General features: G+C 41.4%; 1 protein-coding gene across 7 annotated transcripts in view; it reads left to right on the plus strand.

Annotated features, from left to right (window-relative positions):
* xirp2a (xin actin binding repeat containing 2a) overlaps positions 1-17,284 on the plus strand; it is a 69,243-nt gene extending 51,959 nt beyond the window's left edge. For all 7 annotated transcript variants that reach the window (XM_055058985.1, XM_055058984.1, XM_055058988.1 and 4 more), the window contains 7 exons: positions 861-998; positions 4,376-4,456; positions 4,600-4,669; positions 5,056-5,159; positions 6,715-15,868; positions 16,964-17,097; positions 17,171-17,284. In XM_055058985.1, the coding sequence (XP_054914960.1) occupies positions 861-998; positions 4,376-4,456; positions 4,600-4,669; positions 5,056-5,159; positions 6,715-15,868; positions 16,964-17,058 (9,642 nt within the window). In that variant the 3' untranslated portion in view covers positions 17,059-17,097; positions 17,171-17,284. The remainder of the gene's footprint in view (positions 1-860; positions 999-4,375; positions 4,457-4,599; positions 4,670-5,055; positions 5,160-6,714; positions 15,869-16,963; positions 17,098-17,170) is intronic.

Consider the following 17,284-nt stretch of genomic DNA (forward strand, 5'->3'; position numbering starts at 1 on the left):
TGCAAAGGGTGATGGTACGAACACGACAGTAATCTCCTCTAAACATGTATAACCCTGCTTTCTGCTGCAAATAAAGAAGTCACTTTTGTTTCTTGGTATAAAAAAAAACAACACGAAAGACGTAAAAAAATAAAAATAAAAAAAACACATATAAAATGTATTAATTCACAAATATATTCATAAAGAGGTGAAAAGTTTCATAGAAAGTCTCATATATATTGCACTTTCCTTGAAGCCATACGCAGAAGCCTGCACATAAATCTTTTATTAGGGCTGTAATTGACTGAACCAAAAGGAGATTATTGTATCAAATAGAGTGCATTATTGCCCAAATCACACAGGGAAAAGATTTCTTCTTCCATATCAAAGTCGTCTTCAGCTCTTTGCTATCCTTACAAAGCTTTCACATATGACATGTTATAATAAACTAAAAGGAGGCGTATCAAAGCATTTTAGTGCTGTAATGTGAATAATTTAGCGAAGGTTATTCTCCTGTGTTCCTCTGGTTCAGAAATAATATTGATAAAGTAAATCTATTAGAAATAAAAGCCTGCAGTTTGTTAGATCAAGGCTTTGCCCTGTGATAATATGCATTCAAGGCGGTGATGAAAGAAGGTAAATGTTTTTTTACCACAGCCTCATCTAATCAACAGAAGGTGTTTGGCGCCTCACAAGTTTGCAAAAATACCACAAAAGCTAAATTTCACCAAATTAAATCCACACTCTTATTTAGCTCTGATCTGAAACATCAAAGTGGGACGAAAAATGGAAAACCAGAAAACATCTGAAGGTATCTTGGATTGTTGCTTGTAACTGTGTTTTTTTTGTGGGTAACTCCTGGTATCTGTGTCTGCTCACAGGCGATGGACGAGTCTGAGGCCTGCTCGCTGCCTGGAGGTCTGGCCACCGTGAAGAGGCAGTTCGAGAGCCACGAGTTCAGCTCTTCGTCCTCCCAGTCCGCCGTCACCCAGTACCATGTTCAGAAGAGAACAGTCCAGGTGAGATTTGAACCGTCTTCCATCTCTGCGTTTGTGTTTCGTAATCATGGAACGGCTTTGTTGTGACGAGGTCGTTGCGTTCGATTTATGTCCGGCAGTGTTAATATGAAATTACTGCGACTCACAACTTCGAGACACTAAATATAGTTCATGCTGGTGTTGTACAGCTGTTGCATGATAACATTTTTACCCCTCATCCTAAAATGCAGGCATTATTATACAAAACAGTTATTATTCCTCCTATGATGCAGAGATAAAATGCGGTGCATTTCTTCATGTTTAGACCCTTGTAAAATGTGTCTCTAGATACATTACTGTACATTCCACAACAGCAAACAGTGTGAGTGAAACTTTACAGATAGATTAAAGAAGCCCCCACCACTTTGAAAACATCTGAGGCAACATTTTGGTTACTCTATGGGAAACAAAAAGACAAGACGACAAAGTGACAGGCAGGATAAAAGTGATTTGTACGCACTGTGTGATTCCCATGACTAGCCAACCTACTGCAGACATCTGCTTCAGATCTTCCTGAGTTTTATTAGCTCTTCAAAATAGTTTGCATTTTACAAAATCTTAAAATTCTCACTAGTCAGCCTCTGAACTGCCTCTTAGTCAGAGTAGAATAATCAATAAAATGGATTATTCAACTCCAAACAGTTTCAATCACCTTTTAATTTAAGTTCAGGTTTCAGTTGTCTTTAGTGTTGCTACATATATACTTGCTACATATATATACATCTGTTGTCTACAGTCGTCTTTATGTCATGTTTCATCAAATTCTTATCTGGACTGAGTCAGACTCCAAATACTCATCTTTTTGTGAATCCTTGTGAAACAATGGAATATAAAATTCTCCACATTCAACTTTCTAGCGGACATTTGGTATTTACAAATGTTCAGAAAGTAATCAACTGTCACCTGAAGAAATATTACCAGATATTCTCTCTGAAGTTGTGAGGACATTGTGACTGATCCTGACTGATACCTTTGAATGCGCATAAAAAAATCTCCAAAAGCCTCATCGAGGGCAGCAATTTTATTTCAGATTTTCTATAAGTGCAGGCAAGTGTAAACACACACAAAAAAAAACCATGAACATGCTAAATTAAAATCAAAATGTAACAAAAAGAAATTTCAAGGTTGTTTAATTTCGCTTTGTTCCCAGTTCTTGTGCGCAAACTTCAAATCAAAGTTGGAAAAGGTCGACTCATATTTTATGAGAGCCTGTCATTCTAACAGCGACGGATAGACGTTGAGATCCTAAATATGTGATATTACTACATGATGCAGAGCCTCCAGCATTTCCATAAACAGAAAATTGTGTTTTGATGATTGCAGGTGAAAGTGGGGCCTTTTTTCCTCCCTTGAAGAAAACAAGAAAGACAGATTACTGTTGTTCTTTCTCTGTTTATAAAGTGAGAGATATGAATGATTTACATTCGGCTCTTAATGAACAAATCTTGGCTGGTGCGGCGGAGGCCTTCCCAGCGCATCAGCTCAAAGAGGGCACCTTGAACTTAGCTCAGCTGTGTGAATCTGTCATCCTGTGCGTGAGGAAAATGCCAGAACGTGTTAGCGGTGGCGCTGGGCTGCAGCCAGATTTTTTATTTTCTTTTTAGCGAAGTAAGGCCCGTTTCCCCCATTTGCTTATTCAAGCGAAGAGGCAGACCTGATTCGTCGAGTGCAAAAGGACCTTTGCTGAATCGTGAATTTTACATCGGGGTCCACGAGGTGAACCGTCAGAACTTGTTTGATCAACTTGCTGCTTCTTTCGCGGCAACTGTGACGGGTGACATCCAGTCTCTGTTTTACAGCAGGACGGAAACGAAATGCGGTGCCGGTGGTTTGAGGAGCACAGGACATCCCTCCCGCCCCCAACGACCCTCCATGTATCTTCCATGTTAACAGCGTTCATACAAGCGGAAATGCATTTCTCTTTCATCTCCTTCAAATTGCATGAATCTCAAAGGAGCAAACGCCTTTGTGCTGTTTTCTTCGTAATCCACTGCTGTTTCTCGCTGAAATCCTCCTTTGGCAGAATTCAAACTTAGCAGCTCCCTTTGGAAGCAGCGCGGTAATGGAAAAACATTTGTTACCAGCCGCAGAAGGGGATTTTATTAAGCTTCTCCACAATATAAAAATTACTTACCCGCCCACTGTTTCTTACAGCTCGCAGTCAGGAGGTGATAAAGCAGTGCTGGGTGCTTTTGTGTGTGGAGCCTTGTGTTCATTCTCTCCGCTTTTGCTTTATTCATTTTTTATTAATTTTTTTTTGCTCCTGTTACTTTAAAAGAAGTGATTTCTGCTGATTGGTCAAATGAAACCAGCCTTGTCTGTTTTCATCGTCTAAATCTGGTCACGTCAGAAAAAGAAATCATTTCTGTTTCGTGGGGTTCCTCAAGGCTGCGTAGTCGGCCCTGCTCATTCCTCATTTTACATATTTAAACTTTCACAGAATATATGACACTATGTTCATGACTGTTACAATTTGTTTAATTAATCATTTGAGAATAACTCCATACAGTTAATTTGAAATTGCTTTCATCAATCATTTCATGGAATGTGTATAAATTCTCCCGGTATCAAAACCTGAACTGAAGGCGATTACCATGTAATTTTTTGTTTAAATGTTTAAACAAGTCAATTCGGTAGAGTTAAGAGGATTCAAAATGCATGTTAGTTGAACAAATTAAAGAGCCAACATAAATCCTATTATTTTTAAATGTTAAAACTCCTTTTAAAACTTAAATTGTAACTTTAGAGCATCAAAAAATATACATATGCCTCAAAACATCACTGGCGAACTTCAATTTTCTTCCTCCTACTCTTCAGTCCAGAGGTTGCTAATGGTCTTAATCATTCAAACTGTGGTCGCAATTTCTCAAATCAGGCGTACCAATTAATGAAAATGCAATTTCTCATTAATATTACAAAAAAACTCAAGTGAGATCCAAAACTTAAATGCGTCTTGTATTCCTCTTCTAACCTTTTTAAAAGAGGATAAGTTCTCATTGCACACACTTTTCAATGAGGACTTATTTTTTTTAGGAGAATAAACTATCTGAGCTAATTTGGCCCTAAATAAAAAAGTAAATTCTCACATTAAGTTTTAAATTGTGTGTCTCTGAGCTCTCAAAAAGCCATTACCCACAAACAAAGAAAACATTTTGAGTGTTGAACTTTTCTTCAAAAAAATAAATTTAAAGCATTGCAAGGTATTTTCAGTTATATTATTGAGAAAATGTTTTGACCCTGAAGCACTTTGGGATTTTATTCGTGAAAAGCGTATTTTAACTACACAGCTAAATGTTATTTACTTTCTTTCTTGTGCCAGTCGTTCCATGTCAATAACACCATTGTTCTACGTTTAACAGGAAGTGTCAAGTTCCTCCGAGGTGACGGTAAAAAGCAGCGCCAGAGAGACGATTCCAGCAACAAGCATTTCGCAACAAGAGGTATTTGTTACAAGATCAGTAAAACCTTTTAGTGATCTTGTCCTTAATAGTGTATTATGATATGAATGTCGGCTCTAGTCATTTCCGGGTGACTGATTAGAAAGATGTCGGAGCGCTAACAGTTTGATGTCGCTCCTTCCCAGGTGATCCTCGATCAAGGAGTCCACCATAACAACGTGGCCGCGGGTTATGGGAACCATTACGATGAAACAGGTTATTCTGCTGATGCCTTTTATATTGTAATTTGGGCCATTTTTTTTATATATATATAGATATATATTTATATATATCACAGCGCCGCTTATGGTCCTGTATGTTAATGATTGTTTGACACTCCGGGCTGAATAAGGGATGAGCTCTCAAAGCGAGTCACAGAGCAGATGATTCTCCATTCAGCGCATGGCGGCAAATCTAATCAGGGCAAAGTCAGGGAGGTAAAATATGGGAAAGTGGAAATTGGGCAATCACTGCTGCATGGTTTCAGAAAATGAAAACTACTCAGGTTTTTAATGAAATGATTTATTTCTCTTTCCCGCTCCCCTGAGCCTCCTCACTTGGAATGACTTAATGAGGCAGCCTTCTTCTTATGTCTAATTCAGTTATGCTTGTCGGCGGAGAGGACCTACCAAAGGTTTCCACCCAGGCTTTGAAGCAGCAGTACGAAAAAACGATTGAGGAAGCGGCACCAGCGAAGGAAATTAAGGTAATGATCCTGTCTGTTTATTTAAACCGATGGTAGTTTCTTGTTTTAATGGAGAATCCAAAGAAAGATGAAGTGGCATTACTGAATCATCCAAAAGGAAATTGTGCATACTGGGGAAAATAATTAGACTGAAAAAATGATTTCTGACAGAAACTCTGAACATTTTCTTCCCCCTGTTAAAGAAAAATCCTTCACTAAAACAATCATTTTTTTTAAGGTTTGCAGTTTAGAAATAATTTTAGTATCACTAAAAAGGCAGATTGAAAGTAGGTGAATTTAAAGTGTTTAGCAAAACTAGTCACACCTCTTGGATGTTTACACTTTTTAATGTCAATGCATTTTGTTGGGATTTTATATGATCAACATAAAAAAGTGCATAACTGTGAGAAGGAAGTGTGGATATTAATTCTCACAACAGATTTCCACCTAATTTTATATCTCTACCCCGCTGTAATCATTCTAACACCACTATGACCTGATCTAGATCACCGATTTCCAACATGTTCTTGCACCGATCAGAATGCTGTGGTCCAAAGCGAAAACTTTACATAGTCACTTGTTAAACAGGAATTTAACTATTTTTGTCATCCAAGCAACTAACTTCAGCCTCGTTCTTTCATACTTCTGGGCAGGGTTCAGATTTCAGCTTGCATAGATTTTTCTGTCATTGTCTCAATGATCTGTGTTCCTCACAGGCTCTCTGGAAATGATTTTCCCTCTCTAAGCAAGGCCGAACATTTCCGAGTTTATCGCATCCGGTGATGTATTTTTTTAGCACCACTTTCAGAAGCAGACGCTTCGTAAACTCAGCAATTCCAGACTTAACGTCAGCTGAATCGTGTTCAAACTGTGTTTCAAACATGCAGAGATTGTTCTCATATATAACTTCTCACTAACGTTTAATCGCAACAAATCAGTCTGTTGCTTTCATTGTCAAGACTAAACATGAGTGGAGGGATTTCGAGATTTTAATATAAAAATGTACATTGGAACACAGTTTATGCTCTGCATATTTAAAATTCTTTAAATTCTACAGATTTAATAGCAATATTACAATGAATAAAGGTGTTCCTTAGTAGTGCTGATATATTACTACTAATAATGTTAATAATAAATAAAACTTTTTTTAATTAAAAAGTTTCATTTTTTCAATTTGAACTGACCACTGTAGTTTTCTCTTCTTTTATTGTCCTGCTGGAAGTGAAACCACTTTTCAGATTATAGTTTGTGAATAGTTTTAAGAACAATTGAAAATTTTCTTGCAGTTACTCTACTTTATTGTAGTGGATCACATAAACCCCCCAAAAAATGCATTGAATTTTTAGGCTTTACCATGACAAATTGTGTAAAATTAAAAGTGAAGTGAGTACTGTGTTTATTCAAACTTAAATCAGATAGATCATTGGTTGTCTGCTTGATAGTTGTATCAAACAGTTTTTATTTGTCATTTTCTCTGTATTTTATATCACTTAAAGACAAAAGAAATCCTCTCTAACCACTTTCTTATCTTTCTACTGTCCCTCTCTCCATAAATAAAATAACTTATGAACCACAGGTTGATGTTGATTTCAACCAGTTTCAGTGGGCACCATCCAAAATGTCAACTGTAACTAGTTATGACTCATTTTCTACTACAAAAACTGCTTCTGCGGTTGCATCGACCTCATCGGTGACATATGTGGCAGCAGAACAATTTCCTGCCCCACCTGCAAACTTAATGCAGGTAGCACAAGAACATAGCATCTCCTCTCAGTCCCAGGAAAAAGGATCCCAACAGAAGTTTATCCTTGACAAGAAGCAGTACTTCAAACACAAAAGCATGGCTGAGCTGAAACGCCTCTACAAGCACATACATCCAGAAGTGCGTAAGAACCTTGAGGAAGACTTCATGAGTCAGCTTACAGAGGCAGAAAAGGCAGCTTTGGAATGCAAGGAAACAGTAGGTGACGTTCAGCAGACATGCTATATGTTTGAAAATGACGGCAGCAGCTCCAGTGGATGCTCAAGCCCAGATAGAGAATACCTGGAGTGGGAAGAAATCCTCAAAGGGGAAGTGCAATCAATGCGGTGGATGTTTGAAAACAAGCCACTTGATACGATCAAAGATGACTCCCCAGATGAAGGTGAGGGAAGAAATATTGCCCAGCAGGAAATTATTGCAGGCAAAGATGTCAGGTACACAGCTTGGATGTTTGAGACTCAACCCATGGATGCTCTAGGGGCAGAGACTGCAGATGCAACCCAAGAGTCGCAGAAACAGGAAGAACTCGCACGAGGAGACGTCCGTACTGCAACCTGGCTTTTCGAAACTCAGCCCCTGGACTGCCTGAATAGGATCTACCAGGAAGAGCAGGAGAATGAGTGTGTGGTCACCAAAGACATCACTGGGGGAGATGTGAAAACTGCCAGGTACCTCTTCGAAACTCAGCATCTGGATTCTCTGGGTAAAACAGAAACAATTGAAGAGAGTCACTTCTTAAACCTGAAGTCTGAGCTGGAAGAGGTAAAGGGGGATGTGAAGACAACCACTCGTATGTTCGAGACTCAGCCCATGTGTGTCATCAGGGGGGATTCTGGTGAAATGTTAGAAATTACTACCGTCCGGCGGGAGGAGACTGAGAAAGGAGATGTTACGACGTCGCGATGGATGTTTGAAACCCAGCGTCTGGATATGATCAACAAAGATCCTGCAAAAGTAAAACTAATATGTGGTATTTCCATGGAGGACAATACGCAAGGTGGCGTGAACAAAGGCAGATGGCTATTTGAGACAAAGACTCTTGACACTATTAAGGATGAGGAATGGGAAACTTCAAGAACTCAGAAGGAGCAAATAATTGGAGCGGATGTTAAGAGACACTGTCTTGTTTTTGAGACTCAGCCTATGGATACACTGAAAGATAATGCCAACGCTCGGCCTTTGACCCCAGAGGAGATTGTAGGAGGAGATGTTCAATCAACCAAACATCGATTTGAAACAGTACCCATAGAAAACCTGAAAGAACTACCTGAAGTCGGAAAACTTAAGAAGGTGACTGCCTCCGAGGAAGAGAAGGGTGATGTGAGACATCAGAAGTGGGTCTTTGAAAGCCAGCCACTGGAGAGCATACAGGAGGAAAAAAAGGAGATTACAAGAACTGTGAACATTGAAGCCCTTGACAAAGGAGATGTGACAAACTACAAAGAGAGGTTTGAAACCTTAGATTTAAGTAAATGTGAAGGGGCACAGAGAATCCAGGTAGAAGGTGTCCCAAGTGGGTCAGTTAAGTCCAACAGAGTGCTGTTTGAGTCCACGCCAATGTATGCAATGCAGGACAGCTCGGGTCATTACCATGAGGTGAGGACTGTACGGCGTGAGGAAATTGTGAAGGGAGATGTGCGCAGCTGCAGGTGGATGTTTGAAACACGTCCAATTGACGAATTTGATGAAAGTATCAATAAGTTCCAGATAATAAAAGGGATTTCGAAGCAGGAAATTGAATCTGGGGATGTCAAAACAGCCAAGTGGTTGTTTGAAACTCAGCCACTTGATGCTATTAAATTTTTCAGTAATTTTGAGGATCAAGAACATAAGACTAAGGAAGATATTAAGATTGAGAAAGGGGATGTAAAAACATGCAGGTGGCTCTTTGAGACCCAGCCGATGGATGTTCTGTATGAAAAGGTGGAAAAAAGTGAGGCAGGAGTGGAGGAAGTGCAAAAAGGGGACGTGAAAACATGCACGTGGCTGTTTGAGACCCAGACTCTTGACAACATTCGCGATCACTCAGAATCAGAAACCGAGACAATTCTGAAAACCTGCACTGTAAAGCAGGGGGACATTCAGGGTAAAGATGTCCAAATGGCTCGCTTCCTCTTTGAAACCGAGAACCTGGAAAACATCACGGGTGAGGACAACAGTTCTTTCAGGAGGGTCACAGAAATCAACATCCAGTCTGGCGATGTCTCCAGAATGAAATACATCTTTGAGAATCGTTCCTCTGACATTATGAGCTCTACGTCAGAGGAAATGATGCTGAAGCTGAAGAAGCAGCAGGCTGAGGACATCCAAAGAGGAAACGTGGTCAACTGCACCTGGAAGTTTGAGAACCAGCCAATGGATGCTATATGTGACGACAGCACAAAGGTGAGGGAGATCCGCACCGTAACTGATGTTCAGGGAGGGGATGTCGACAAGGGCCGTTTCATTTTTGAGACGTATTCTTTGGATCAAATCAAAGATGAGTCTGCAGAGACAAATATTTCAAAACTCACTAGTATCTTTGGAGATGAGATTAAAAAAGGAGACGTGAAAAATTACACCATGATGTTTGAAAGCCAGCCTCTATATGCCATTCGTGATAAGGAGGGGCATTATCATGAAGTGACGACTGTAACTAAAGAGGAAATCATAAGAGGAGATGTGGTGGGGGCTCGATGGCTGTTTGAGACGAAACCCTTGGATTCAATTAGAGATTCAGAGGAGGTATATGTTATTAAAGCAGTGACTGAGGAAGGCATTAATAAGGGAGACGTTAGCTCTGCTAGGTGGAAATTTGAAACACAACCCCTGGATGAAATTACTGAGGAGATAAAAGTAAGGTCAAAAACAGTGGCGGATATCCAAGGAGGCGATGTAAAGACAAACAAGCAGCGATTTGAAACCGATGAGATGTCTCAAAAGTACATTAGAACTGTAAGTGTGAGTGAAATTCAGAAAGGCGATGTTAGATCTGCAACATGGATGTTTGAAACCCGCACAATTGATGAGATACGCGGTGATAGCGAAGAGTACGATGCAATGGAGAAGGTGACAAAGAAGGAAGTGATGAAAGGGGATGTTAAACAATCTGTTTGGCTCTTTGAGAGGCAACCCCTAGATAGAATCAAAGAAACTGATGGCACAGAGCCTGCTGTGATAAAGGAGGAAATTCCACAGGGAGATGTGAAGACGACTACGTGGCTCTTCGAAACGACTCCATTTCATGAATTCAACGAAAGTAGCATGGAAAAGACAGAAATAATCGGTAAGAGCATAAAGGAGACTCTTGAAGAACTTTACTGTCAGAAAATGGTAAACTCCCAGGGAATCCTCATTGAGGCAGATGAAATCGGAGATGTCCGCATGGCCAAGTACAAACTCATGAACCAGGAGGTTCCTCAAATCCAAAAGGAGGAGATAATTAAAGGAGATCTAAGCAATATAATGATGAACCTACTGAATCGCACAGAGACGACTGAAAGGGTCATAACTATTGATAAAGAGGAGCGAGGAGACATCAACACCACAGTGAAACAGCTGTTCAACCAGGAGAGGGGAACAAATGTTCAGAAAGAGGCAGTTATTCGAGGTGACATCCAAGAGGCTATAAGCAACCTACTGAAGAATGAAGGCTCTTCTAAGCATGGAATTCTAATTCAAGAAGATGAAAAAGGAGATGTTAAGATGACAATCTATTCTCTCCTAAATAAAGTGGAGCAATCTAGTATGGAGAAAGAGGATATAATTCAAGGTAATGTCAGCAAAGCCCTTCAGCGTCTTCTATCCAACTCAGGAGAAGAGGACTCTAAAAGGATAAGGATTGGGGACACTGAAAGGGGTAATGTTAGCTTTTACACAACATGCATTGAGTCTGGAGCCTTGGACTACATCAAACAGCTTAAGTCTGAGTCTGATGAGGTTCACGAAGAGGTGCAGAAGGAGAGTATCATCGGTGGCGATATTGAAGAAACCAAACTCTTGTTGCGGAAGAATCAGCAGCAAATTGGCCGCACTGTGGCAGAAGATGACATAGTGCCAGGTGACGTTCATAGCATTGTTAAGGTATTCATGACGGAGCCCACTGTTGCCTTCAAAAACCGAGAGGATAAGGACATTGTTAAGGGTGATCTTACTGCAACCCTTGATTTATTAACCCAAGCCATCAACCAGAAAGTAGTTGTGGAGAAAGAGGAGGTGGTAAAGGGAGATATTCCCAACACTTTGAAATCTCTTGAGGAGGCCAAGAGTCAAGCCAAAGAACTGGAAAAGCCTGAAATCATCAAAGGTGACATAAGAGGTGCTCTTGAATCACTGGAGAAATCTGCAACCTCAAAACCAGAAGCAACAGTTGACGATTTAGTTCCTGGCAACATCAAAGGAACCCTCAAATCCCTAGAGGAGGCTAAGCAAGCTGTTAAGGAGTTGGAGAAAGAGGAGATAGTTAAAGGAGACATTTTCACCGCCATGCAAAATTTGCATGAGGCATCAAGTGAGAAGAAGACCTACCAGCACCAAGTGAGCGAACAAGGGGACGTTAAAGCCGCCATTCAGCTTCTGCTTGAGCCAACCACCTCTCCAAAAATGCAACGTAGAGGAAGCATCGAAGGAGACATAAAAACATCCATAAAATCTCTTTATGAAGGCCAGGAAGCGACACATGTGGAAAAAGAAGAAGTTGTTAAAGGTGACGTTCAAGGGGCAATAAAGTCCCTGATGCAAAGGAAACAGTATTCAAACAAGAAGCGTATGCATCCTGCCAAGAAAGCAAAAGGGCCCGTGAAAAATCTATCAAGTGGAAAGCAAGTGGAGCATGAAAGCTCACATGAAGCCATGAGTGAGAATGTAGCTCTCACTCCAACCCCCACTGTGAAAAACCTCTCTCAGAGCAGTGAGTCACAGAGGCACACACAGAGGAACCATGAAAGCAAATCGCTGAAAACACAGGTAATAACCCAAGAGGACCACTCTGTTGCTGTAGTCAAAACAGACAATCCTGCTGGGTCCTCTCATCAGAAGAGCATAAAAGAACAAAAAGACAAAGTGCTGCCCCCACACAAAATACAAGCTCCGAAGCCTATTATGATAAAGAATACGCAGAAGACTATTAATGATCAAACAGAGAATAAAGCTGCGGATGTGACTGTGATGAAAGAGGTGCAAAACACAACACAGATGAATATTTCAAGCAAGCAAATGTGTGAGACAAAAACAATCAAACAGGTGCAGACCATGGTGACTGAGAAGACAGTCGTGCATAAACAAAACGTAACGGTATCAGAGCAAACATCACAAAGGCAGATGGAGAACAAGGCTCTAGGACAAAAGCAGAATTTCAGAAATCTGAAGAATGATCACCGAAACCTGGATATGAAAGGGAAGGGTGTCATTAAAAAGTCAAAACCGGAGATTCACTTCCCCCCGCCCCCCACATCCCCACCTCCACCATCAGAGTCTGAGCTTTCCCTCCCTCCGCCACCATCACCAGTGACGGAGAGCCCGACATTGTCCAGTTCTAGGCCTCATATCTTGAGACAAGACAGTGACCTGCCACCTCCACCCCCACCGCCTCCGCCTCCTGTGGAATGCATGAAGTCTGAGCCTGAATTTTTCCCACCACCTCCCCCTCCACCAGCACCATCCTCTGTTGGAGGCCATGATTTTCTTCCTCCTCCTCCATCACAGCAAGAGCTTAATGCAATGCCTCAACTTCCTCCCGCAAAACAAGGGAAGCCAAATGGAAAGCCTTTATTTAAAATCCCCAAGCAGTCAGAACCACCAAAGCAGCCCACACACCTCAAACCCAAGTGGCAGAAAAAACAGCCAACGCCTCCTCCACCTTCCCCCCAGCTTCCTCCTGGTCAAGAAACAGCAGTGTCGACTGTCCATAAAGAGGAGGTTAAAGCTCAACAAGTGAAACAGGAAGCAATCCAACAGACTGAAGCATGGAATCAGTCATTGACAAGAATTTCAAACATTCCAGTTGTAAAACCAGATCAAAAACAAAGTCCACAGCCACCCAAAAAAGTGTTTGTCCCTCCCCTCAAACTTCCTCCACCTCCAGACCCTGTTCCAGCCCCAAAGGACCGACCATATGCTCGAAAATTTAAAACCCCTCTCATGCTTGCAGAGGAAAGGTACCGCCTGCAAAAAGAGAAAGAGGAAGAAGAAAAGATTAAAGTCCTGACTCCAACTTCACCACAAATTAACATACAATCCTCAGAAACCAGTGCAGAACTGTCTGCACCAGAGGGCAGTAAAAAAGAAGAAGCTTTGGGTATCACAAAAGCTAAGAATGAGGAGGAAATAAAGGCACAAGATTCACCTGTCAAGAAAACACCTTCCCAAATCCCTTTGAGCAAAGCGACAATCTCAGTAATAAATAAAAAGTCAACCCTTGGATCTTCAAATCTGTCCTTAGATAAAAAGCAAGTATCCAGCACTGAAGCCTCTGAAAAATCCCTCACATCATCTGACGTGTCTCGGTTTCATCACGAGGCCTCAGAAAAAGAAATCCAGTCCCGCGCGAACGTGGTCGCTGGCTCTGTCACAGAGCAGCAGCAGTTTATTAAAAAATCCAGCACCAAGTCTATCACTGCCTCACAGAACGCTGTCCAGGATAATGTAAATCTTCACAACCGGGCTGAGGTCACATTGAAAACAGAGGATGTAAAGAATATTAATGTGGCTCTGACACAGGAGGGAAAAATGAGTCCCTCTCTGCCAACTAAAATTCCAAAGGTAACTCCGAGTTTCAAAGTAAAAACATTTAAAATGCCAATAGAGAAGACAGACGAGAAGTCTGACAGTTTGGGGCAAAAAGAAATAATGAAAAGTGAAACTCATTCACAAAGAGAGAAAAGTCAGGTGTCAGAGAGAGTTGAATCAAAAGTGCATCTGGAAAGCAACCAGCTTACCTCAGCGAGAACTGAGATGAAAACAGAAGTTAAAGAGAATAAAAATCAAGTGCCGCCACCCGTGAAGGCTGAAGTGAAGGCTCACACAAAGAAGGGAAAGCAGCTGGCAAAAAGTGAAACTGAAGTGAAGCCGTCTCCATCGGTTACTGTTCCAGCAAATGTGGTGGCTATGGTAACATCTGTGCCAATCCATCAAGGACAAAACCTTGTGTCTGTCTCCCGTAGTCAGCAGAGCATGAAGACGGAGCACATTCAGACACACAAGGAGGTTGTCGTGACTGAGAGAGTGGTACAGCAGGACTTTGAGAAACAAGAGGTAGCTAAACTACAAGCAACACAGACAACTAAAAAGCAGGTAAAGGCAGGGAAGTCAAAAGATGAGTCAAAGGAAGTGTTGGTGAAAGGTATAAGTAAATTATCTTGTAAAGATGAAACCCATACTGAAGAGATTACAGATTCAGATAAATGTATTGTGATCCAGAAGCTGGTTGCCAGAATAAAAGAACTTGAGGATGCACCAAGCAAAATAGATTCCAACTCTATCAGGATACTTATAGAGGAAGTCCCTGAATGGGTAATGGGCTCAGTCGAGAAAAAGAATTTCAGTGAACTTGCTAAACAGCAGAGCAAGAAAAAGCTGAAAGAGATGATGGTTTATGTGAAGCATATTATTCAGACAAAACTCACAGTTTTGGAGAAAAACCTGACAGTAGTGGAAAAGGAAGTTAAAGGAGAAAAAGAGCCACCCAAGCTTCCGCAAGTCTCCTCACCTCCACCTGAGCCAGACAGGAACGTCATCTGTGGGACAGCTGGGAAAAATGCCAGGCCTGTCGGTGGCTCCTTCAAAATAGAAAAGATGGTGAAACAGAAAAGGTCTGTTCAGGAGAGCAAAGTCCATCAGGAAGTGACTGATCAGAGAATTTCTTCCCCCTTAGCGAGCATTCGAACACCATCGCCTACTTTTATTACAATTGAATCAAGGAGAGTAGATTCCCCACTCAGAGTAACCCCTTCCCCTCCCCCATACAAGTCAGTTGGGACACCACCACCCCCTCCTCGCAGAACTTACACCCCTACATCTACTTTCAGCAGAGCCACGCCATCTCCCACTCTTAGCCGCTCCGAAAACCTCATGAAGCTGAGGGATACTACTTCGAAACTTTCACGTGGGATGACTCCGCCCCCTCCCATGCCAGTACCAGAGTACTTTGTCTCTGAAAGAGAGCGCACATCCTCATTCAGTGGCGTGGCGACCGGCGTTGACGGAAGCGAGCGTGGAGTGGTGGACGTTACGGAGATGGTGGATTCCATGATGACGGTGAAGGACAAAAAGTCTTTCTTTGAGGAGGCACAAAAGGCTGAAGTGCAGAAAATGTATACCAGGAAGGATCCCATTGACATCCCTGAACGTTTGGGACCAGATACTGAGGAAACCACAGACCCTATGACAATAGACCTTATGAAAGAAGATCTCCCAAGGGTTGATTTATCAAGACTGGTGAACAGATTTGAGTCTCCCAAACCAAAAATATATGCAAGAAAAGATCCTATTGTTATATCAGAGAGACTGGGGAGTGATACTGAGGATCCAGAGGCTGACGCGCACACACCAAAAACTGAAGAAATCCCTACTTTCAATGTCAAAGCAATAAAGGATGTCTTTGAGACCGGAGAGCACGGTTCTCAAGCAGCCCGAGAGCTTAGAGAACAAATAGAACGGCGGGAACATGAGCCAGTGGGTCACAGCGAAACAACTTCAGTCTCTGAGCAGTACTGCAGTGTTGACGACTTCGGTAACGTGACCAGGGAGACGAGGAGTGAGACGCACTCTGGGAGCCTGCTGACTCGCGGTAACCCTCCATCCTATGCTGATGTGGTGAGGGGTAACGTTCCAACTGTCTCTGTACCGCCTGAAGCCTCCACGGAGGAAATGCTGAAAAACTTCCAGCAGTCATGGGCCGAGAGCCAAGGAGTTTTCCAGAACCTGGGCTTCAGCGTCACCGAGCAGAGGACTTCCCAAACTATAACACACCAGCAGGAGACCTTTGTGGCGGGTAATCTTAACTGTGTAGCATGAGGATACTAAAAGGGCCTGGTGTGTTTAACTTGCTTTGAGACGTTACTTACACTGTGTGAAAGAACTGGATGTGTTACATTGGTTTAAAATAATTCTTCCCACGTTCATATTGCTTGTGGCACCTGTTTTTCTTATTCTTGTTTCTTTTTTTTTATTTATTTGGAGTAGCTCACGGTTTGGCAACTGGCAGTTTCACAGCTTTTTGTATTCGCCGGTCGCACTTCTGTCTGTTTATTCATGCCTCTGAAGTGTGAAGCCGGCAACGAAGTCGACATATCCAGCTAATGTTTTTCTTTCCTGAGTGTGCAAAGCTGATTTCTCCGACCGAAAGAGAAAACTGCATGACGAAAATATTTTTTGTTTAGCTTCATTCAGAATTGAATAGCAGCACTTCTGGACATTTCTTAGGAAATGAAAGAAACCGGATAAAATGTTTTGCAACTCAGATACTAATATTTTTTGTGGCTCCAGGCGGAACTTAAACTCTGTTGAAATAATTACAACTAGGCAATGAAATTGCTTTGCTTTGACAAAATGTTTTGTTTTTTTGTTTCAACTAATAATCTAAAACCATAATGGGAAATATTCTGGTCAGAATTAAATAATTTTTTTTCTTTTGCCTTATCAGTGGAATTTTGAGTTCTAAAAAGAAATTTAACTGAGGTGAGAATTCACGTGAATATGCACTGTTATAAAGGTTATTTGTGCTCAGCAGTTTTTATCTGCCTTTGCTGATGAATGAGTTGGCCACTGGGGGGCACTCACAATCAGGCCTTCGTCAGGTTTTGAAGGAAAAGAAGAGACTGTGACATCATAACAAAACTAACTTATCACCTCCTGACGAAGCTGAACACTGTGACTTGTTCATCTCTAATTACAAACTCAGAGGTGGGCTGAGTTTGTAATCAAGGCCACTTTTTTCAATTTGGAAAATTATTTTCAGTTCAAAGAACCGTTTTATTTTATTTTATTTTTTTGGTTTTAAGTTTACAAAATTCTACCCAGAATATTACCCATGATTTTGTAAGAAATTTCCATGCCCAGACAAGAAATGTTATGCTTCTCTTCGCAGAAAATTCGAGTTCCAGAGTCCGAACTGTGCAAGGTGTGTCGGAAGAGAGCGTACCCCATGGAGTCTCTGATCGCAGACAAACAAAACTTCCATAAAAACTGTTTTCGCTGTGAACACTGCAAAGGCAAACTAAGGTAGAACATGCTCGCAAGGCAAAAGTTTTTACCATACTTTTTGTTTTCTAATTTAATCATTTTTTTCTAACAGCCTCGGCAACTACGCCTCTCTCCATGGACGAATGTACTGCAAGCCACACTACAAGCAACTGTTCAAGTCCAAAGGAAATTATGATGAAGGATTTGGACAAAAGCCACACAGAGA

This window comes from Poeciliopsis prolifica, unplaced genomic scaffold (genome assembly GCF_027474105.1).
Source record: "Poeciliopsis prolifica strain line A6 unplaced genomic scaffold, Auburn_PproV2 SCAFFOLD053, whole genome shotgun sequence".
NCBI lineage: Eukaryota > Metazoa > Chordata > Actinopteri > Cyprinodontiformes > Poeciliidae > Poeciliopsis > Poeciliopsis prolifica.